At 46.4% G+C, this 22,713-nt stretch overlaps 1 protein-coding gene across 1 annotated transcript in view; it reads right to left on the minus strand.

Annotated features, from left to right (window-relative positions):
• LOC144119842 (uncharacterized) overlaps positions 1–22,256 on the minus strand; it is a 65,648-nt gene extending 43,392 nt beyond the window's left edge. The window contains exons 1-4 of the mRNA XM_077652368.1: positions 21,958–22,256; positions 20,097–20,264; positions 17,671–17,732; positions 10,287–10,495 (exon numbers count right to left, since the gene is read on the minus strand). Of these exons, the coding sequence (XP_077508494.1) occupies positions 10,287–10,495; positions 17,671–17,732; positions 20,097–20,264; positions 21,958–22,063 (545 nt within the window). The 5' untranslated portion in view covers positions 22,064–22,256. The remainder of the gene's footprint in view (positions 1–10,286; positions 10,496–17,670; positions 17,733–20,096; positions 20,265–21,957) is intronic.
• Between the last annotated feature and the right edge of the window lie 457 nt (positions 22,257–22,713).

Raw genomic sequence — 22,713 nt, forward strand, 5'->3', positions numbered from 1 at the left:
TGAACAATTAAGGAGAAAATAAAACAATATAATACCAGTGCAAATGCACAAGTGTAGTAAAGTCAAAATGCATGAAAGGGGAAGTTATGTATGAGAAAAAGAGTGCTCAAAGTGGAACGTCACGGACATCCAATATAAAAGAAGGGAGAGAATTTTCGAATATATCAAGGTGAGGACAAAGAGAATTGAACAACTTTTGCATTCTGTCCAGAGGGGAGAGGTAGTGCAGGAGCGCAGAAACTTGGAATGGTCTGAATTCCCTTATGCTCTTTCGCGGTACACGCAAAAGGATACGCGCTAGGAGCTGAGGGCATAGAATGTGACCATGAAGAAGTTTATACAAGAAAATTATATCTGCCCTCACGCGACGGCAGCTAAGAGAAGGAAGCAGCAGTGAGTTACTCCGCCTGGGACGAGAGCTGGAAGTTTTGCAAGAAAACCGATGTTGAAATATGCGTAAAAACTTTAGCTGAACTCTGTCGATTTTTTCACAGTTCGACTGGCAAGTGCCGTTCCAAACAACAGACGCATATTCCAAAAGCGGCAAGCATATGGAGAGGTAGAGCTTTAAGAAAGGAAGTGGGGCTCGAAACTCTCTCGAAAGCCTGCAGATGAAGCCAAGTGTACGCATAGCCCGCAGAGCAATGCGTTTTGTATGAGAGGAGAAGCTGAGGCTGCGGTCGAAAAGTATGCCGAGGTCATTAATTTCATCAACCCTCGGCAGCAGCCTACCATTCACAGAATAAGAGTAGAGAAGACTGTGCGTTTTACGCGTAAATGAGACAACCTTGGTTTTAGATGAATTGAGAGTGAGCCCATTCTTCAAGCACCAATCAGAGAAGGCGGATATGTCCGATTGCGATGACAAGCAATCATGAAGAGTATGTATTGCCTTGAACATTTTTATATCGTCCGCATAAAGGAGAAACGAGGAGTTTTTGACAACGGAGGAAACGTCATTGATAAAAACAGAGAACAGAAGCGGGCCTAATACCGAGCCCTGAGGAACTCCGCTGGTTGGAGTGTAAACAAATGAGGTCTGTCCATTTACACTGACAAAGCAGGACCGATCAAGAAGATAGTTGCGTAGGAGGGCTACAATTGAAACGTCGATCTCAAACAGCAGAAGCTTTTGAAGAAGTAATGAGTGAGTAACAACGTCGAAAGCTTTGCTCAAATCACAGTACACAGCGTCTACCTGACTCCTCTGAAGGACTTCAGCTGATGTATACGTCATAAAAGTCACAAGGTTAGTTGTAGTAGAACGACCTTTTATGAAACCATGCTGATTATGTATGAATAAATGTTTGAGGTGGAAGGAAAGTACTTTGTGCAAAGCTAGTTCAAAAAGCTTAGAGGTTGCACAAAGAAGAGAAATGGGGCGGTAGTTCGAAACATCAGATTTGTTTCCTGATTTGAACACAGGGAAAACACGCGTCGTTTTCCACACGCGGGGGAAGGCAGAATTTTTCAAACAGTTATTAAATATCGTGGTTAAAACAGGAACGAAGGTACTACTGAAGGCTTTTATTATGGCGGCTGGAATGCCATCAGGTCCAGGGGACAAAGATGGTTTCAAACACTTAAGACTCTCACTCACTAACTTCTCGTCAAGAAGAACGGAATTAGGTGCGCCAGCTGGAAGGCATACAGAATCGCAACGTGGAGATTTGTACACGGAGGAAAAGTGTTGAGCAAAGCCGTCAGCGACATTCCGAATTTCATTTCCATGAGAGTCAACTAAGTGAATATGACTATCAGATTTATTCGAACGCTTGCGAACGTATCGCCAGAATTCAATAGGACGATTAGAGGCACTATTCTCTAAATATTCAAGATAGGACTCATGATCACGCTTGTACAGGCGTTTGCAAAGGGAACGCAAGCGGCGAAATTCTTCTGCCCATGTATCCAGCCCAGGGCATTTCGCTTTATGGTGGGCCCGCTCCTTAAGTTTCAGCGCTGCTCTAAGTTCCTTGGAAAACCAGAACGGAAACTTGCTGCGAGCAGGAGTATGCAGAGGTATGTACTGGCGCATACCATTGAGAACTATTTCAGTGAAGCGGCTGACTTGTTCGTCAACATCGCTGATTTCGTTTAAAACGGACCAGTCGACAGAAGAGAAAAAACCGAAGAGACCAACATAGTCGCCAAGTGCGTAAGCGAAACGGGGGGAATTCCCCGCACGATTTGAATTAGCAGAAGGTGGGACAGAAACCGAAGCCGTTATTAGAATTGGAGGATGAAATTTGTCACAGCGAGTAAGTGAGATGTCAGATGTCGAGACTCGAACATTTTCAAAATTAGATAAACAAATGTCAAGAACATTACCACAACAGTTTTCAATTAAATTGTGTTGCTGCAAGGTGTTAAAAGCTGTGAAATCTAGAAGCCGGTTGCACTTACTAACTACATAATGATTGTTGTGAGAATATGTAAAGGTATTCCAGTTAATACCTGGAGTATTAAAATCCCCTAAAATGAGTAGTTTGTGCTTGCTATGAGAAGTGATAACATATTCGATAGAATGTAGTACATCGTCGTAGGCAGGAGGAGGCAGATTAGGGGAAATGTAGAAAGCTGCCAATAAAAGTTTTTGATGTCGAGTTAAAGTGAGCTCTAACCAGACAGATTCCTGGATGGTTTCCAGGTCGGAACGCCGAACGCACTGCACGGAACTGTCAATAGCAATGAGCACTCCCCCTCCCTTTTGTTTTGAAGCTGATTCAGGGCGGTCACTTCGAAAAACAGAATAGTTATTAGGAAAGAAGTCACCTGAGCTAACTTCGCTAGACAGCCAAGTCTCAGTAATTACCACAGCCGAATAACAAGAGGCTAATACATTGGAAAAAAATACAGGTCCCTTAGTCCGAAGACCTCGGGCATTTTGGTAATATATATCCAAATTAGGGTTGACTGCGATCTACCGTCAGCTCGGAAGGATGGAACATACCATCCAGGAGCTTTCCACGAAAAGCCTTGAAGATGCAGCCCGTAGGCCACATAGAAGAGTCGACAAGCTGATCGTAAAATTCCGCGCCGACTGTGAGGTAGAAGGACAAGTAAGAGTCATATTTCGTTTTCGGCTGCCGGCAGGAAAGGGGGGTGACGTTCACGGACTTCAGATGATTCGTCAGATCAGCCGACGTCGTCTCAGGGCACAGCTTGGAGACGAAAATAGCCATCGGGCGCTTCTGAGGTCTGGCGACGTTCAGACTGGATGAGCTCGACGAGCCAGTGATGGCTGGGCTTCGGTGCTTCTTCTGCGCCTCAGGCGAATTAACTATAAATTCGGGAACAGATACAGATGTCGGGCAGGTGGCCAAATCAGCTGGTGCCCTACCACAGTGAAGGGCAGCAGAGTAGCTCTTCGATGGCTGGAACATATGGGAAGGACTGCTCGCGGACAGGGGCTCGACGAAAGGCGGATCATGCTGGGATGAAGCAGGGCGCCTCGCAAGCTCCTCGCGTAGGCTGCGAACGTCAGCCCGCAGAGAGGCAACGACCTCGGCCTGGAGAGCGAGCGCCCGCGAGTTGTCACCACGAAGGCGCTCATTCTCCTCCCGTAGCTGGGCGACCTCGTCGCTCAGAAACGAGATTCCCTCAAGTGCGTCGAGGGGGAGAGCCCGAAGCGAGGCAAGCGCACCGTCAGGTTCGCCCGTCGGGGAGGAAGCGAGGGAACCGGTCGGGTCGGTCGGGTGATGGGGCTGGTGGGCCGTGGAAGAAAGGAATGCAGCCGCTGACTCGCCACCGTCGCTAGGCTTAGCACCGCCACAAGACGACAAACACAGATTGCACATGAATGGTCGCGAGCCGGACTTCAAAAGCTGCAGCTCGTCGTCACTCCAAGTGACACACTTCGCGTGTACACGTTTGTTGCAGTCGGCACAACGAAAAAACTGCTGCTTACCATAATAATAATAATGATGATAATAATAATAATAATAATAATAATAATAATAATAATAATAATAATAATAATAATAATAATAATAATAATAATTTATACCTTTTAAAACCACAGACCAGGATTAGGACACGCCAAAGCCACGAAATAGCTTGTAGGGCATCGTCCCGTCGCAGCAACAACATTTCTTTTAGATTGCAACATTTGTACAAAAAGAAAAAAAGAAAAAAAGAAGGCTTCCATTAGTGCAATTTTATTTTGCCGTTATAGGTTCCTGGGCGGGGCAAGCGCTTAAAACACGTATACTTTTACACCAATATGACTAAAATAGAGCAGTATTTCAATAACCTTTTCAAATCTTCACTTTAACCACAACGAAACTGAAGGGAACCCTGCATACGCCCCCGTTGCACGGTGAAAGAAAGGCAAAAAAAACAACTTTGGTTCTACAGGCGATTTAATTTCACTTCTGCACTCGTGTTTAAGCTAAATTGGTTGGTAAAAGTCAAACGGTGACGGCGATGTCTCCGGCTTCACTGCTGAAGCAGCACGGTACCACGTGATACAGGCATCATTGCCAGAGCTATCACCTTGTTTTCCCCTCGCCTGTCTTTTCTTCTTTCGGGTGGCATCTTTCAATCATGGCACCTGCGGTCGGCGCCACCTATGCGCGAAACTTTGCTTGCCTTCCTAGGCCGCGGCAAAGGCCCTACGTATCCTAACAATAAAGTGCGATGATGATGAAAGGGCATCACAGGTTGAGGGCATATTTGCATTTTGAGAAAATAAAGGTACGAGGGTAAACCACCTCGCCGTCACGGAAGCGCACATGTGGACGGGAAGATCAATTTTACTCCTTGAGAAACACAGTATGCAAAAAAATTTGGTGTGCCACTTCTTTGCGCGTATACTAGACGGTTTTATGAATTTAAACAAAAACAGTCTTCTCCAAAAAAAAACAAAAACAAAATATGTTTGAAGTGCTGTGCATCCGAACGTGGCCTTACACATCATTAGTCGATCGCGTACAGGACTTGCTACCAGTTTTATCGTGGCGGACACGCAATGCGGCCGCAACATCCCATCCACTTTCCTGAAAAATTGCTGCCACGAAGATGTGCTAAACGTGACAATGAACGCCCTAGATCACTGTCGTGCTGAATCCATGTATGCTTCCGTACACCAAGCGGTAGGCAAGATGTACAGTCGTACACATCTCGCTGAAGTATTGCTTTTGTGTACAGCCCCTCCCCCCCCCCTCCCCCAGTCAGTGTTTTTCAATCATTTATAGGTCAACAATCCTGTAATTAAAAATTCCACTCCCAAAGCTGACGGACCACCTAAGTTGGCCCAGGATGACAGTTGAATTTCTGCAGAAGCATCTCTGGTCAGACGAAATAATTTTCTCCAGTAATTCAGGAGCGTGGTCCTTTTAAATTGAAATCTTATTGTAGAAGTCCAGGCATCGTTCGAATTCACTGTCTTAGATTTCAGGGTGCAGGTTGATGTCAAATGATTATAATCGATGTTTTATAGGATACGTTGAAATTGACGTCAGCTGGGCGATGGATATGGCAGTTTCAGGCGAGCTAGCTTCAAGCTTCGATGCCTCGTACGCAAAAACTCCGGTCTCAAAACTTTCATTGATGGGGCACACATTCTATGCGATAGAATAAGGAGCCCGTTGAGGCCTTTTTGCTGGCTTTGTTGAGTTGCTGTCAGAATCGTTAAGGTGGAGGTTTCTGGAGCAAAGAATGTGGGAGGCCAAATTGTGGGACAAGTGCGGCACTGATTGCGTTCCATTCTGAGTCAGATCACGGACACAATTGCTAGTTGCAACTTGCGCCAGCTTTCGATCGGAAATCGAACTGTCAAGCAACACATTTAAGGTTATATATAGGAGCGGGCATCACAATGGGCGCCTACGGCATGGGCGTCAATATGAAGTGGCTATGCTATCGCTTTTCAAACGTAATCGCCGAATAAGCGTCTCCCTTTTAAAGCTAATGGTTGGCTGGCTAACCACTCTGCCGTTTGATGTGAAGTTGAACACCTTTAAACGAAGTGTAAACCAGAATTAAAAAGTGAAGAGGGGATTTTTCCTCTCACCACTTTGCCTCCTGCCAGCCATGGCAGGTTCCGGGTGAGTTAGCAAGTGGTCTACACGACGCAACTCGGGACGCAAGCTTTTCTTCACGGTGGTGTTTTTGGCAGGTGGCCCCTCCCCGTATACCCTCTGCGTGGACTCAGTGGTTTGGGCGCTCGGCTACTGATCCGGAGTTCCCGGGTTCGAACCCGACCCTGGCGGCTGCGTTTTTATGAAGGCAAAACGCCAAGGTGCCCTTGTGCTGTGAGATGTCAGTGCCCGGCAAAGACTCGAGGTGGTCGAAATTATTCCGGCGGTCTCCACTACGGCACCTCTTTCTTCCTTTCTTCTTTCACTCCCTCCTTTTTCCCTTCCCTTACGGCACGGTTCAGGTGTCCAACGATATATGAGCAAGATACTGCGCCATTTCCTTTCCCCCCACAACAAATTATTAATTATTAACCTCCCTTTATCTGCCTCCTCCCTCCTTCAAGTGGAAAGAGAGATTTCTCTCGCTGCCGCTTTCCACTTGTCAACCGTGCGGTTCGGCATGTGGTTGGCAGGTGCCGTACATAACACAACTCCGGACACCGCCTTTCTTCACGGTGGTGTTTGTAACGTTGACGAATTAATGATAGAGGACGCAACCGCTGTGGGGTTGACAAGGGGAGATAAGTACGTTCTCCCCACTCAATCGCGGCTGACACGGTTCAAAGCCGCCCGGACCCCACCCCGTGATTGCGTACGCTACCGAGCGCTCGCCGACCACGGCGGACCTTGCTCTGAGGGAACAAAGGAACGACACATTGGCTGACACAAACAGGCATTTATTGCTACAGAAACAATAACGCCAGCTAGCAACAAGGTACGCTAATGAATCGAGGGCGTCCGACTCACCAGCAAGGTTCCGAGCGAATGTTCGCCCGCGCTAGGGCAAGGGATATAAACTCCGCAGGCCGGACGGGACGAGTACGGGAGCCTGTCTCCCCGTCGCTTCTTCGCCCCGTCGGCGAAGAGCGGAGCCCCGAGCGACGCGTCCGCCCAGGCTCATTACCCCGGCCGAAGAGAGCCCATCTACCGCGGGCGGGCTTCAGCAGTCTCCCGCGCAGCGACGCTGGCGCCCTCTCTTGCCAGTTAATGTAACTGGCAAGGGAACGCGTTCATCCTCGGGGTGAGACTGCTGCTGCACGGTGCCTCGCGGGAAAGCAAACTCAGGGGGCTGCAGGGCAGGTCCCCACATCCTCCCAACCTTAAATAGACCCAAGCGCCTGAAAGTACATGCTATGGAGGAGTCTCCTGGTCTTGATGTCCTTGAGGCACGTCTTGCAGCTGAGGTCACGCCGACAGAGTCCACGCAGACTTCCGCGGTATTCCGAAGGCGGCGTGAAGGTCTCCGCTGGGACGACTCGTATGGCACGCGGACTACCGTGTCCGCAGGCCCGCGAATCGAAGGCCGGTGGGAAAACTGCAGGCCAGGATCCTGCAGTAGTCGCCAGGGCAGCAGCAGCCGGAGGTTACTGCTGACTGGTCTCGCCACAGCTGCCCCGGATGGATGCGGCGAACAGGATACAGGCCGCTCCGTCGCAGCAGGTGGCAGCGAGACGATGTGCACCGGTCAGCAAGCCTGGGTGGCTCCACCGGATCTGCAAAATTGTCGAAACGCTCTCGGCGTGCCTTTAACGTAGGTCACGGGAGGGGAAACGGCATCTGCAAGGGCCTCGTGGCACAATGCCTAACTCGCTAGCAAAACGTGTCGGCGGCTGTGCAAACGCAAAGTTCGAGTGAACGAAGCCCTTTCTTGAGTTGAACGAGGCTGCTCAGTTCGTGCGAGGTTACAAAAAAAACGGACGGGCAGCAAAGTGCGCCCCCTCTCAACGTCACGGTCCGGTGGTCATGTCTCTTTTAATGTGGTGCAGGCAGCTCCGAAAAGCCTCAGGCCTAACGACCACTCCGACAACGACCGTGACCACAACAAAGACCCGAAACGGGTTTTGTGCGCGCAGCCGCGAGGAGACATCAGCTTTGTGGGGTGGTCCTGCCCCGCTCACTGCACAAAGCAGCTTCTGAGCGGTCGGCGCCCACCGTATCGGACGGTGTCGGAGCGCCCGGTGCCGAGCTGCAATACCAGCGAGCTCGTAGCGGCACCCGTGGCCCCAGGCCACCCGGCTCCCGGAGCCGCGACTCCCAGAGTCGAAAAAGAGTTAGTAGAGAAAATATATACAGAAACTCGGACCACCCACGCGGCTTCCGTACTCACTCGCTTCGGGCTCGGCGACTCCGCGGGCGCTAGGCCTCGCGCTCCCTCGATGTGGACCAAGTGATTCTCACGAAGAAACTCCAGGGAAAAAAAATGTGCTGAGCATGTCGAAAAGTTCAAACATGCTGCAGCGCAATACTCGCACTCAAGAAAGCATGCCGCAGGTCCTAGCGATCAAAATTCACTCTAGGCCTAGCACTTGTCAAGTCCGGACAAGGAGCGTTCCCCGAACCGAACCGACAATCTTCCAATGTTCCAAGAGCAGGCCCCACGTTGGGCTGCCAGATGTGGGGTTGACAAGGGGAGATAAGTACGTTCTCCCCACTCAATCGCGGCTGACACGGTTCAAAGCCGCCCGGACCCCACCCCGTGATTGCGTACGCTACCGAGCGCTCGCCGACCACGGCGGACCTTGCTCTGAGGGAACAAAGGAACGACACATTGGCTGACACAAACAGGCATTTATTGCTACAGAAACAATAACGCCAGCTAGCAACAAGGTACGCTAATGAATCGAGGGCGTCCGACTCACCAGCAAGGTTCCGAGCGAATGTTCGCCCGCGCTAGGGCAAGGGATATAAACTCCGCAGGCCGGACGGGACGAGTACGGGAGCCTGTCTCCCCGTCGCTTCTTCGCCCCGTCGGCGAAGAGCGGAGCCCCGAGCGACGCGTCCGCACAGGCTCATTATCCCGGCCGAAGAGAGCCCATCTACCGCGGGCGGGCTTCAGCAGTCTCCCGCGCAGCGACGCTGGCGCCCTCTCTTGCCAGTTAATGTAACTGGCAAGGGAACGCGTTCATCCTCGGGGTGAGACTGCTGCTGCACGGTGCCTCGCGGGAAAGCAAACTCAGGGGGCTGCAGGGCAGGTCCCCACACCGCATAGCGCAGAAAACCAAAGCGGAGAAAAGAGGAAAACCGATGATACCAGAAAGAATTTCCGTTCCATATAACAGAAGCAAATTTAGGGTTAGCTGTGATTTACATACTTTGTTTTATAAACAAAGAAGGCCTTTCATAATGCCGCACTTTCTAATTATTGCAAAAAACGCATATATCGGCCGGCCTTAAATATATCTGTGCTATAAAAAATGAAATACAAAGCATAAATTTTTTGTCTCTTCCTGTCTATCGGTTTCCTGCACGTTGCACATGATCCCTCTATGTTAAATCACTTCGTTTGCTCTGTTCGTTATTCTTGTTTTTTCCGCATAAAATTGTCAGCTCTGTAGAATCGTGCTTAATTGCAAGCCCCCGTCTTTTTGTGTTGTGTTCTTTTCTTCCGTGTGTTGTTCACTGTGCTTTACCCCAGAAATGCTATTACTGAATAAAATTACCTTGCGATCACTTACTTCCGTCGACAGTTCTTCGAAAGCAGTTGCATTCACCCTGCATGATTACTTTCACACTTTTACTTTAATAAGTGCTTTGATCTAAGCCGATGTTTCACACACGTGACAGAATTTTCCTGGACCCTGTCGGCAAAGGTACGTTGAGGGTGGCGGCGGGTGGTTCTTTCAATGCGCAGCGATTTAGTTAAGGGTTCGGGGCCAAAAGGTGGCTGGTGGGTGGTTCTTCGAGAGGGCAGCTGGGTTTTCCACTGTGCCGTTGATTTCAATTCCGCCATTGCTGCTGCTGCTGCGTGGACTTGGTGTGGATAGAGGATTTGCGGAGGACGGAGGTAGGTAGGTTGGTGGTGGGAGCCGCTTCTCTTGGGTAGAGTTCGAGAGGTCGGGTGGTGGACAGAGCTTCTAGAAGGTGCAGGTGGTAGGGGGTGGGCTCGGCTGATGGATCAAGGGTAGCGTGGGGTGGGTGGGCAGCGCCTAATTAGGGGTATACGGTGGGAAGATGGCTTGTTGGTGGCGCTTCGGTTGGGCGGACATTTCATTCTGAGGCTTAAAACGGAGAGAGGAAGACTCCAGCCTTTTCCCATTGTACCGCTTGTGCTGCTTACGCACTAAAAGTACAGTTTATTAATACGTAAAAAAAGCGGTTACGCAACGCACACGGCAAAAACTGCTGGTCGGTGACTGCACTCACATCATGAACACGCAGCAGACGCCCAGGCTGAAGAAGCACACAAAGCGCCAGCATTCGTCGGCCCTGCTCTCCACTAGGTTGGTCGCGCCCCCACAGGCACCGCAGCAGCAGCGGCAGACGAGCAGCAAGCAGCCGAACAGCGGAAACACCAGCGCCACAGCCACGCCCGCGGTGCCCAGGTACAACAGTCGTGGGTATTCACGCAGTGCCTGCAGTTACCGAGAAGGCGCTGCTGTACCGTCGTTACGCGAGCTAGAGAGTTTGTCATAAGATTCGTGGTCACCGTTCCGGTAGCATGAGCGGTTGCTTTTTGCATTGGCGACGCTGCACTCAGACGCACTACGCAGCATATATGGTGCGAGGGAACTCCTCTCTCTTCCTTACTTTCTCTCTTTGTACTGCGGCGTCTACTTTGTCTGTTAACGCGTTTAATACCGTTGCACTCCTGTGCTGGTGCAGATTTCGTCGAACTCAAGAGGTGAATTACACTACGCAAACTGTGCCCTTCCTCTATATGAAATCAGAAACAAAGCTGAAGCGACATTAAGACGAATGGCTAGCACTACGATGCAACGTTACGAATGAAGTGTCTCGCGTGTTGAGTAGCGTTCATCAGAGGATACGCAGGCTTAGAACATTTTCTATAATATAGGTCAGGTCGCCGAAATACTCCGACTGAGAGTCAGCTACGAGCACTTATTCCAGATAATAGCCTCGTTTCTTCTTCCTGCGTGTATTGTGGTGCCTCAATTGACGGATTATGAGTTTCAGTTTTTAAAGCTACCATGGTTTTCCTCGCTACTGTGTTCTTCTCAGCATCGAATAAGCATGGTGGTTCCTAGAAAACTATGCAAAATATTAGAAATTAAAGCTGCAGAAAGGCAATGAAAACTAAGCAAGTCATCAAGATGTCCGATGAATATACGTCTACCCAAATGCACTGACGGCCAAAAAGATGTATCTTCAAATTTACCGCATAAATTCAAAATATGCCGCGAAATAAGTAACCCTTTATTTTTTACTGTATTTGGACGCAATAATGCCCTTGTCTTCCGTCAGTAATTCTATGGGATGAAACTGTTGCCTTCGGTTTGTTTTTCATTTCAATATATTCATGAACACTTATTGCGCTCGTTTTCCATCTTTTGTAATGTATTATTAGCTTTCTGTGATGTTGAAGCAATATATTCGGAGGCTACGTTTAGTACTGCATATTTTTAAAAGGAATAGGTGTAGTGTAAGGTGCGCGTAACGTCACCAAGCCTCTTCATATGTCAATTATCCGTGGCCCGACATCTGGTGTGAAACAATACAGCTTGCGAAGCATTTCGCAGCAGCAGTGCAGCCCGCAACGTCACATTTCTTGAATTAATATAAATTCAGAGAAGGTTTGTTGTTCTGCGCAACTGGACACCTCAAAACGAGCAACCAAGTCGTTACGAAAGGCATTGCTCTCGCCAGTTGAAATAACTCTGGACTGTCTTTTATCGACACTTACTGAGATTCTTCCCTGGTATCAGGCTCTACAGTGGCTGAATGGTTTGTGAGACGTCATGTACAATGAACCGAGCAAAATATCAGGACCCAGATCAAAATCTGCACATCCCTGAGCACAACTGTACTGCCGGAATGAGGTCAGCAAATGAACGCGTGGTGTGGATATGCAGACATTTCAAGAGTCATTTCAATAGGCGAATTGAACTTTTGGTCGTGTGGGACTTGATATAGACCTTGTCACAACTTTCTAACTTTAAGCCACAGGGGCGGGAACGTAATAACAGGTTTCTGATTCTCCGCTCGCAGAGTTCGTCTGCATCCTGTAATACAATGAACTGTGGACAAAGAGATTGTTCAGGGAACTCCAGGAAAGCTTTTACTTTTCCGGCATGGAAATATTTAGGATTTTGATAGGCGTCTCTACTAAACAACGACCTGAAGCACTCTCGTACGCTTGGTAAAAAAATGATTGCAGATGAACAACGCGGACCATCTGGAGTGACCAAGCCAGTCTGCTTGCAATAAATGAAATGGACATGTTTGAAAAGACTTCGCGAGTCGTCCAAGTGACAGGAAAGCCAGATGTTCCAAGGTGAAATTCGAGCACCTACTACAAGAGTCGAGAAACGCAGACTAGACGTACAAAGACTAACTCCTAGGCCCCATGCCTGGACGGTGGAAATCAACACTCGGCGTGGAAGGCTTGCGTGCTAAGTATTGACAACATTAAGTTGTTGTCAAAAAGTCATGCTTGAAATTGGCTCATCAGTTTGTATTAAAAAACAACAAATTCATAGATACTCCCACGCAGTGCCGGGATCAGTGCTTCACTTAATTGGCTCTGAAAATAACTTGTGGATTAATCTGATGATAAATATTTTTTTATATTGTCTTCCCATTGAGGTCAAGCACAAGTTGTAGCGAGGTAAAATAGGTTAGATTCGAAAAACTTAAATGTTATATCTTTTTTAGATACTGTAAACCTTTCTCGTGCTTAATCCTCTCTGTGGTTAATTATGAAGCGGATAACTGAAGTAAGCAGCAGCGGTATATATGCGTCGTTGGGAAAAGGCGAACCGATTAAAGACCCTTAGGAAATAAAGCAGAGACAAGCACTGGGGTTCCCTTAGTAGCAGTTTAGTGCATCACGACATCATTGTTCATGTAACTCGTCCTCATGTTCGCTTAACTGTTTTGATTGCATAGTTTAGTGTTTATTTGTTATTAAAGTCTTCCTCTTTGCAGTTAGGAGAGGTATTGTTGACCTAGTCTAACTCATGCGCTGACATAGAGAAATTTTTGCTCCTTTTCCTACGTACTCTAACGCTCCGGCGGCACGAGAAGTGAAACAACACGCCACACTACCTTTTCTGAGGCTTGATTGTGAAGGGGAGCACTAGAGTGAAATGGGTGAGCCTCCTCAAAGTGCCTATATTCGCAGGCCCCGGGCGCCGGGAGATGGCGCCTCTGAGGCCGCAGAAGACAGCCGCTCCTACCTTCTGAAGCGCGGGCTTAAATTTTTGGCAAACCCTTTGCATGTAAGTGACACCACGACTCATAATTTGCTGCAGAACCGCGTATTAAATAATACTTAATAGGTGAACGAACTTAACTTGGCTTACAAGGCTGCAAATTAGGCTAGTAACTTTACCGAATCAAGGTTTCCCAGATGAGACGAGATAACGTCACAAATGCCCACATATAAAGCAGTGGTTGTCCATAACCAATTCCAACATCAATTTTCATCCTCGGCATCATTTATCGCCCTTTTCAGCTTTTTTATTCGCTATCATGGCCTGCAGAACATTCCTGAATCTCTAATGAACGAGTCGTTTCTTCATTTTTTTTTTTCGTTCAAACAGCGTTTCCTAAGTCCTTTCTTCGCCCTTGCGGGCCTCTTCGCGAGTTCTGAAAATGAAGGCAACAGCTTTGGACGCGCAGCCCATGAGCGCTTTTCTGAATAAAAGTTATTTCTGGTAACCAGCGCTCCGTCCAGTATCTTACATCTCGTCCCGTACCCGTATCAGCGCTGCTTTGCGTTGGTGCACATGGTGAGCTGCTGAAATTAACCTTAGCTTAGAGTGATAAAGGCACAAAACATTTAAAACACCAACCTAAGCATTATCGTCGTACCTATGGCGAAAGTACGGCGACCAGCTGCAAGTTAACAAACCCATCTCACCAGAAAACGACGGTTTTGCATGGTGAGCTAACACGACTTTGAACGCATTTCGCATAGCCTGAAACGGTGTACTAGAGTTCGTGTTCAAGCCGAAGTGTTCTCTTCATCGGAGAAATACGGTTTCGAAAGTTTGAGCAGTTTTCACACTGGAGAAACTCACTCCTTCTTTCGTGATTTCCTGTCTACGAGGCGAATGCTCACTCACAGCTCGCACAAGTAAATCAGCAACCAGACTTTCAAAAGTGAACTCGGTTGAAAGCGTGAACGCAAACGCGATTTTCTACCGTACGCCAGGTTCTCACGACTGTCAAAGCGGCGGCCGTTCGCCACTCAAAGAAAACTGATACCTGTCACAGAAAACTGTTTCAAACGGACCGCCGGTATCCCGACGCGCTTTGTGCTTTCTGCGTAAGTGTGAGCCAATTAATAAACAGTGCATGTGCAACAAATGCTCTTACATGCAGTAATTGTTGCAGCTTAATACGGTAGAGACTGGTGCGTCATTGATTTTTCTGAGGAGAGCAGAACACTAATTGATCATTTGCTGATGCTATCTCTGTTTCACTGGCTAGAGGTGCGAGATCGTTAAAGCCTTGAAGTATAGGAGCTAAGTTTATTAAGAAAATCACGATTCAGAGCACTTTTAAAGATTGGTGTGCAGAGAAAATTGGTAATTCCTGAGAAACCGAAGTCTCATGCGTCCGCAGGCAAAAATCACCTTGAAGGGAACTGGGACTCGGTAAGCGAGGAGCGGTCTACATCGTTTACCAAAACCTAAACCACCAAATGCGTAAGAAATCTTACCAAAATACTTGATGAGCCGACTAACTGGCTAACAATTTGATCTGATGGGCGTTTATTTCCGGAAGTGCTTGTGAGAAATCAGACTGACACGGTGTTGAAGAGGTGCGCAGTACTGCATCTCACCTCAGCTCATGGAAAAGTAGAATTCATGCGATCAGTTTCACTGCCTCCCTGGAATAATAATAATAATAATAATTGGTTTTTGGGGGAAAGGAAATGGCGCAGTATCTGTCTCATATATCGTTGGACACCTGAACCGCGCCGTAAGGGAAGGGATAAAGGAGGGAGTGAAAGAAGAAAGGAAGAGAGGGGTGCCGTAGTGTAGGGCTCCGGAATAATTTCGACCACCTGGGGATCTTTAACGTGCACTGACATCGCACAGCACACGGGCGCCTTATCGTTTTTCCTCCATAAAAAAAAACGCTAAGGCGCCCGTGTGCTGTGCGATGTCAGTGCACGTTAAAGATCCCCAGGTGGTCGAAATTATTCCGGAGCCCTCCACTACGGCACCTCTCTCTTCCTTTCTTCTTTCACTCCCTCCTTTATCCCTTTCCTTACGGCGCGGTTCAGGTGTCCAACGATATATGAGACAGATACTGCGCCATTTCCTTGGAAAAACTGCCAAATGAGGTTTTAGCCCACTTCTTATCGTGATTTTATGAATGAAAGTTTACAGACAATTGTTGTGGGAAAAAGTCTGCTGTAGCTTCGCTCCGTGCCCAGTCGCGTCGTATTATTATTTCGCGTATTGAGCATGGCTGATCCCTCACATCTCAGCACATTTTAGGCGACTTTATTACGTGATTGTGCTTAAGTTTTTTGTCTTCGCACCATCGCGTCCCGCTAATTTTGATCGGGATAGTTCGTTTAGGTTCCAGTGAGCGGTGCGAATGGCGTCATTCTTCTCGCAGCGTCTCTGACAATCAGTTTTTTGTTCCGATGAAATTAGCTCGTAGTTACTGTATTGTTTATGTTTTCACAGCTACGATCCTACTTTTTTTGAAGCGATGTTTATTTTGAAGCGATCCTACGTTTTATTATGCGGTGCTATTCACCACTAGATGCTTATCCATTTACAGGCCAGGTTCCTGGATTTGCTACATGCAAAACGTACGCAGTGCACTCATTTTGATCTGGAGCTGAGAAGCAAATTTCGGCGCCCATAGTTTCCTTGCATGAACTCCTTCTTAATGAAAACATCTGCCGGCACCATGAAGATGCTTTGTATTGTGAAAGAAGTACCGCATTTGCGAGCGCTAGCTAGGCAGCATTGATAGTTGCCGCGTCTCATATTCGCCGAATTATTCCCGGCATGAACGGAAAAATCTGAGGCGCGAAAGCATACATGCGGTGACGACGGTTGGTGATCTTGGTTTTTACTGCAATCAAGAAGCCATTTTTTCAAAGAACAGCGTTTGAATTCGTGGTGTACAGCGTATTCTTAACACTCCGTAACCGCGCCACTGAGCGTCTGTTGGGGAAACAATTAAATTTTGTGCTCTTAAATGGATTGAGTTCCTTAATCTGTCAAGAGCCTGATAGGCTGAGGGCCTGTGCTACGCCAGAGGACTGCCTGTAAACTGCTGTCTGGTGGTAATAAAAATTACGGCCCATACTCTGTGGCACTGTTCTGTTAATCTATTTAAGTACAGTGCAAAGCAGAAGTAGTCCATCTACCAAAGCAATTCTGATCGTTTCTGTCGCAGTTATTGATAATTTTCATATGCCTCTTGATTTTTTGTAACTTTTCTGTGGCGAGTTTAATTTTGTTGCGTTTCACAAATACACACTTCTTCCATGCATGTGGTTGGGGATCCACATGGGTGCCGAGTTCTTATGCATATCCATATCGACTCGGGGTTTTCTTCTGCTACTATTGTCCCAAAAACTATTGACAGAGAATACGACGTAAGATTTGTCGAGTGTACCAATAAATTCTCATACCACCTATGTCTGCATGAGTTGTTATCCTCGAATGTTGCCCTATGCTACGAAAGCTTTTGCGGGGCTAAAAACGTTCTGTAAATACGTGCATAAAGACCAACTGAAGGATTAGATACTGTCGACAAGCAGATAAGAGATTTGACAAATGGCAATTCACGCGTCTCTACCAACGGCTTAGGAGCAACGGCTTAAGTACTTTGTTTTTCTGCCATACTACGTCTCCTGTGACCTTTTTGCAACCATCAGTTGTAAGACATGACTCGATCGCTGTGATTCATTACAAATCCCTATTCATTTTGTGGAAAAGTCGAGAAAAATGAGTTTGGTTGACCAGCCAGAGCACTTTGAAGAGAGATATATAATTAAGAACTTGACAGCAGGAGAGCACATTCTAAAGTCAAAAATATCTATTTTTTTCGCTTTAAAAGAGAGTAAAGAAACTTAATATTACATCTACCTGCACTACCAATGGTTTGGCAACGTCCGATTAATCAGAACAAAGAGAATCTCCTCATGATAAACTTAACCTTCTGCATTTTCAAACAAAGTGAGTTGTTTCTCTCACTTTGTTCAGGTTCCCGTGGTCACTGGAGATAACTGCCTGAATTTTGATTTTTATACACAGGGTTACATTTTGGGAGGAAAATGTATAACTTCTTTGGATGTAATTGTGTACCATTGATATGGTGCATTTCACTCCGGAATTTTGAAAAACACTGTTTTAACTAGCCGAGTGCTACAAGTGCCATAGTAGAGCCTCAATATAGTAGAATATAAGAGAGGGGTGCTTCGAGATTACCTGGAGCCCCTGAACTATCCGGTAATGATAACTTTTGAGCCAGTGATAATAGCTCACCATAATTTACGCCTACCTATGAGCAGCGTTCCTAATCACTGCTTGCTATCTGTAGCCCCCTAATATCCGCTCATACGGCCTTCATCACCCCACGAACTTACATTCGGTGCGCCATGCCGTATCACTCCTGCCGGGTTGCGTAAAACGTCAGGGGTCAGGGAAGCTGCAGGAAACAAATGGAGAAAAGTCTTCTTCTCCTTTGCCCATAGAATGCATACAGTAGTACTGAAACACGTGTAGAACCATATGACGATATTTGTCATAAGAATGTGGTTTTTAAGGCCTATAAATTTATGCGCCATTCCTGCCTGTGCAATGGAGTCCACCAAAGCAGTAGCAGGGTTCACATTGTATATGCTTACTCCTAGTACAAGAGAAGGAAACTTTTGTTTATGCCACACAGCTTTCTCCTTTGCTTGTCTTTAGAGTGACACAAAATTATTCCTTGCTAACACCCGAGCTATACCTCCTCGTAGATGTTGTTTCGCATTGCGTGCCCTGATTTGCAATGTATTTAGGCCTTAAATTCCGCATAAGAAAGAATAAGTGTTAAAAATTTGCGAAATTCATAACGAAATGATTTTCGCTTCTTTCATAAAAAGCAAGCAATAAAAGGAGGAAGTTTATTCGTGTTATGCATGCAAGCAATAGCATAACTTGCTATATATATGGTTGGGTCACAAGAAAATGCATAGTCTGAAATGAGACGAACAACATTTCGCTACTATACCGCTACTTTGTGCAGTAAATGTGGAAAAACAGCACCACACAAAGGGCAACGCAAAACGTACAGCTTTAGTCAATAATGTATTGACCAAGAGATTTGCTTCTGAGCTGTGTATTGAGGGTTTTGTAGCATCTCTGGAGACTTTTATGTCTAGGACCGTGGAAGACGAGTTTTCGACACCTTCAAAAGATTGGGAATGGTGGCGATGCACCACAAGCCACACACCACGTTTATGATGACCCTTTAGGCTATTATTTTTTACTAACTGTGCACCTGGCGCTTTAATAATTTCCCCAACACTACAGTGTTCTAGTTATTGAGGAGAGCGGTATGAGAACGAAGAGATGAAGAGAAACCTTTTCAGTAGCGTCATTCCTCAAAAATATTCAGCGGTAATTCGTTGCGCATATTATAACGCTCCAGATGTTTACCCAGATGGATACACATTGAGAGTTAAGAGGTGAAACTGCTTTTTAATAGCCGCGTACAATGCAGGAAGCTATCCTAGACCTAGCGCAGATTTACAGACCCGGAATTCGATAATGTAATGACAGAAGCCTCAGCAAAGGAATTATGAAAATAGATAACTGACTGATCGCGACTATTTGGCAGATCATAGAATCATAGAATTTGCGGCGAAACGGTGGCCACAGCTGGCGAAGACAAGGGCCAATTGGAGAAACATGGGAGAGGCCTTTGCCCTGCAGTGGGCGTAGTCAGGCTGATGATGAGGATGACAATCACGTCTGTATCGCAGCAATGCTTCAGAAAAAAGCTACCTTTTTCTTTTGAGCTTGTACCTTCGGCCATGCAATATGGGAATTGTTGAATGCCGTCATCAATTTGATGTGCTGTTTATCCATTTTCGCAAACTTTTCGATATGATCCTTCATTAAAATTTATGTATAAACTGAACTTGTTTATAAAGAACATTTTATTTTTTCGCATATATAACAACTTATGATCTCTGAATGATCTTTGTAAAAATAGATAACCAAAACGATGAAACTGCTTAAAAATATCAGTTAAGAACAGTGCTGATTTGCGTAAACTGCTGGGTTTGGAAATACATGTAGACAAAGCATAGTTGCTGCAATTACCACGCCAAACACATACTAACAGATTACTGCTGGCAAACAAAGCCAAGGCTGACAAGATGTGCCCACTCGGCTAACATAAAAACCGTATTTCGAAATCGTACGTTTAAAACCTGATTTTTGTGACTTGTAATTATTCGAACTGTGAAATGAAGAGAAAATATATATTCAGTTTTCCAGAAGCCCTCTAGTGCGTCCAAACCACTAACTATGTATAGTAGTGACGGAAAGATACGCGAACAGAACGGAGCCCAGGCGCTCCGCTATTCGCAGTTCTTTTCATCACATAATTATTTCGCTGTTAGCAAAAATGCGTTAGGGTCATCCATGATGCATTCTAGAGCGACTCTAACATCTTTTTTTTTGCCACCCAGGTAAAAGCGCGATGAATAGAAATTCGAACAGCGGAACGTCTAGATGCCGTCTTGCTTGCGTTTCTTTCCATCGCCCTAGAACATTCTATCAGAACTTGACGTTTCCTTATGCACTAAAGGAAAGCGACGGGTTATTTTGAAATGTTACGTTATCGACATCTTTCCGACTTCAATAGCTGATTGTACGGTAAGCAGGCTGGAATGCCGCACGGCTCCTTACAGATCGCCAATATATCTGGAAAAGCTTAATTTAGGTTTCCGGTCTCGTTAATGAAATAAGCTGCGGACGCAATGTAGATCATACATGCTGTATAAAGCCGGGTATTTACCGCTGGGGACACCCGGCACTGGGACGAGGAAAGCGCCGACGTAGTTGAGTGCGTAATAGAGCATGTCCAGGCCGTCATCCCTTTTGCCAACGGGCTCCAGGAAAGCAAACTCGGAGGACAACGGTGAATCGTACTGCACTGAGCTGGCTGGCCGCAGGCAAGCTGGAGCTATCGAAAAGCACACGGTTGCCATTAATTCCGAAATTACTCTAAACAACTGCTTGCCTCCCGCGGTCCATCATGTCCTCAGTTTTCGTATAACTGGCTCTCTTTCAACTCTGAATGAATTTGGAAATTTTCTTAGTCGAGGAAAAGTTAGGCTGTGTTGGACGTACGCCATTGAGTTTGGGGTGATAAGAGAACTGAAAAAAATATGGCGTTTACAAAAGTTCAGGCCAGTAAAGCAACATGAAAGGTCCCTGCCGCAGGTAGCCTAATTGCGCTTTCGGAACGACCAAGATTGGCTAGCTTTTGTCTGTAGCGTCAAAATAATCCAGATCAAAAGCGTTTCACTTTGTATGGGCTTGCAATAATCTCGAGCAGTCAGAACATCTCGTAATCGCAGCTTCTCTACGTATGCTGTTCTCTCTTCGTATTTCTGTTCTACTGCCAATTCAAAACACAACTTCACGAAAGTGTTTATGTCCGACCATGCAACCAGCTATAAAAAAAGAAAATATTAGGAGTAACGCTAATATACCGTGCAAAAGCCGAATGCGTTAGGCAACTCAGCCGAGGTAACATCCTAGGTCAAAATAATTTCAGGTAACAGTCATGGGCAAGGCATATAATGTGGTTATGCGATAACCGATAGACCGTTTGGGCAATAGCGTACATCCCAAGATAAGGTGGATGTAGGTGCGAGCAGACGGGGGTGGGTTGAGCAGATTAAATGAGGAAGTCTAAGGGGATAAGATGGCTGCACCTGGCGCAGCACGCACTGTTAAACGAGTTGGTTTCACACAGTGTACAGAAGCCGTCACAAGCAACAAGTGCTTAGAAGGTGACGATACAAGGTTTCTCGATATTTATCGCTTGGGCACAGTTATTTCTTCTTAGTGGAGATACTGCGCTTAATTGACAAAAAAAATAAGGATCAAGCGCGCAACGAAAGTCCGACTAAGCATGAACTTTTAACTAGTTTTATTGCATGGGTTATGATGCTTTATTACAAAGCCAAAATGATTTCGTTGTATTATGTTCACTCCTTCCTGTTATTATGGTTCTCTATAATTCAGTCCAAATTACGCGCTTCGTCTCTCAGCCGTTATGCTCATGATTTGCATTTTCTGGGCGAGTTAAGCGTCGTATATTCGTTATAAAGCAACTACTAGCCCTCTTACTGGTCTTGTTATTTATTTTGTGCAACAAGAACAAAACTATCACTCGTTAGTCTACCCACGTGTGTGCCTTCAGTTCGGTTTGGTTTGGTTTATGGTTTTCAACATCTCAAAGCAACTCAGACTATGAGGGACGTCCTAGTGAAAGGCTCTAGATAATTACGACCACCTGGGGTTTTTTAATGTGCACTGACATCGCACTGTACACGGGTCTCTTGTATTTTGCCTAAATTGAAGTGCGACCACCGCGACCGGGATCGAACTCTCGACTTTCGAGTCAGGAGCCGTGCGCCATAACCACTGAGCTTCCGCGGCAACCGTGCTTCTCTTGAGTGTTCATCTCTGTTTGCAGTTTACATTTGGCGCATTTTCCTAAAGAAACTTGCGAAGGACAGGCTTAAATTGACATCAGTGTGGAAACCACTCTCCGACAGTGGATGTGAGAGAGCACGTGATTACGATACCAATGATTTGTTTTCCTTAGCTTCCTTATAAACATGCAGATACGTCCGACAACTTACCTGCTATCGCATATGCAGTTGGTACGTGAATAGCGAAGAGGAAGATACATAACGCTGGCACCAGAGCCGCTGTAGAAAGCGTGGCAGCCGTGATACGTCGTGGCATCGTCAAATAACGTGACGGCACGGCACCGTTTAAGAAAACTGCCACAGTGGTGCGTAATAGGATGTCAGCATTGTTGGGTTCAACTCATCGAGGAGAAGAAAGATGAAGCTTAGCGTTTTCTGAGTTCTTAAAGCCGTTTCTTCCAGATTTTCAGTGGTGGTAGCACTAAACTTGACGAGAAGCCTTCTCCAGGATTATCTGCGCCAGCAGAAAAAAAATGAAAGCGAGCTAGAATAGGTAGACAGTTGGGTGCTTGAGGAAGAGTAAAAGTGCGTACTGAATTGAGGAAGCAGGGAAGCATTCCTAGTGTGTCTTGCCTAAAAAACCATGCGGCCACCTTATTCTTTCAGGCGAGCATTTATTTACTACCGCACATAACCTAGTGTGTCTTGCCTAAAAAACCATGCGGCAACCTTATTCTTTCAAGCGAGCATTTATTTACTACCGCACATAGTCTCTATTCTCTCGAAGCTGCCGTTGTGAGGATGTGAATTGACAGTAGCAGCATAGAGAGGTAACTTTTGGACACAAATGCAGCGATCAAAATCAACTGTACGGGCAGGTTGGCAATGATCCTTGGACCGTCTTATGGAAAGCCAGGTAACTTGCACGCGTCTTTTAATACGATGTTTAATGAACGGCTGATAAGG

This window comes from Amblyomma americanum, chromosome 2 (assembly GCF_052857255.1).
Source record: "Amblyomma americanum isolate KBUSLIRL-KWMA chromosome 2, ASM5285725v1, whole genome shotgun sequence".
Lineage (NCBI taxonomy): Eukaryota > Metazoa > Arthropoda > Arachnida > Ixodida > Ixodidae > Amblyomma > Amblyomma americanum.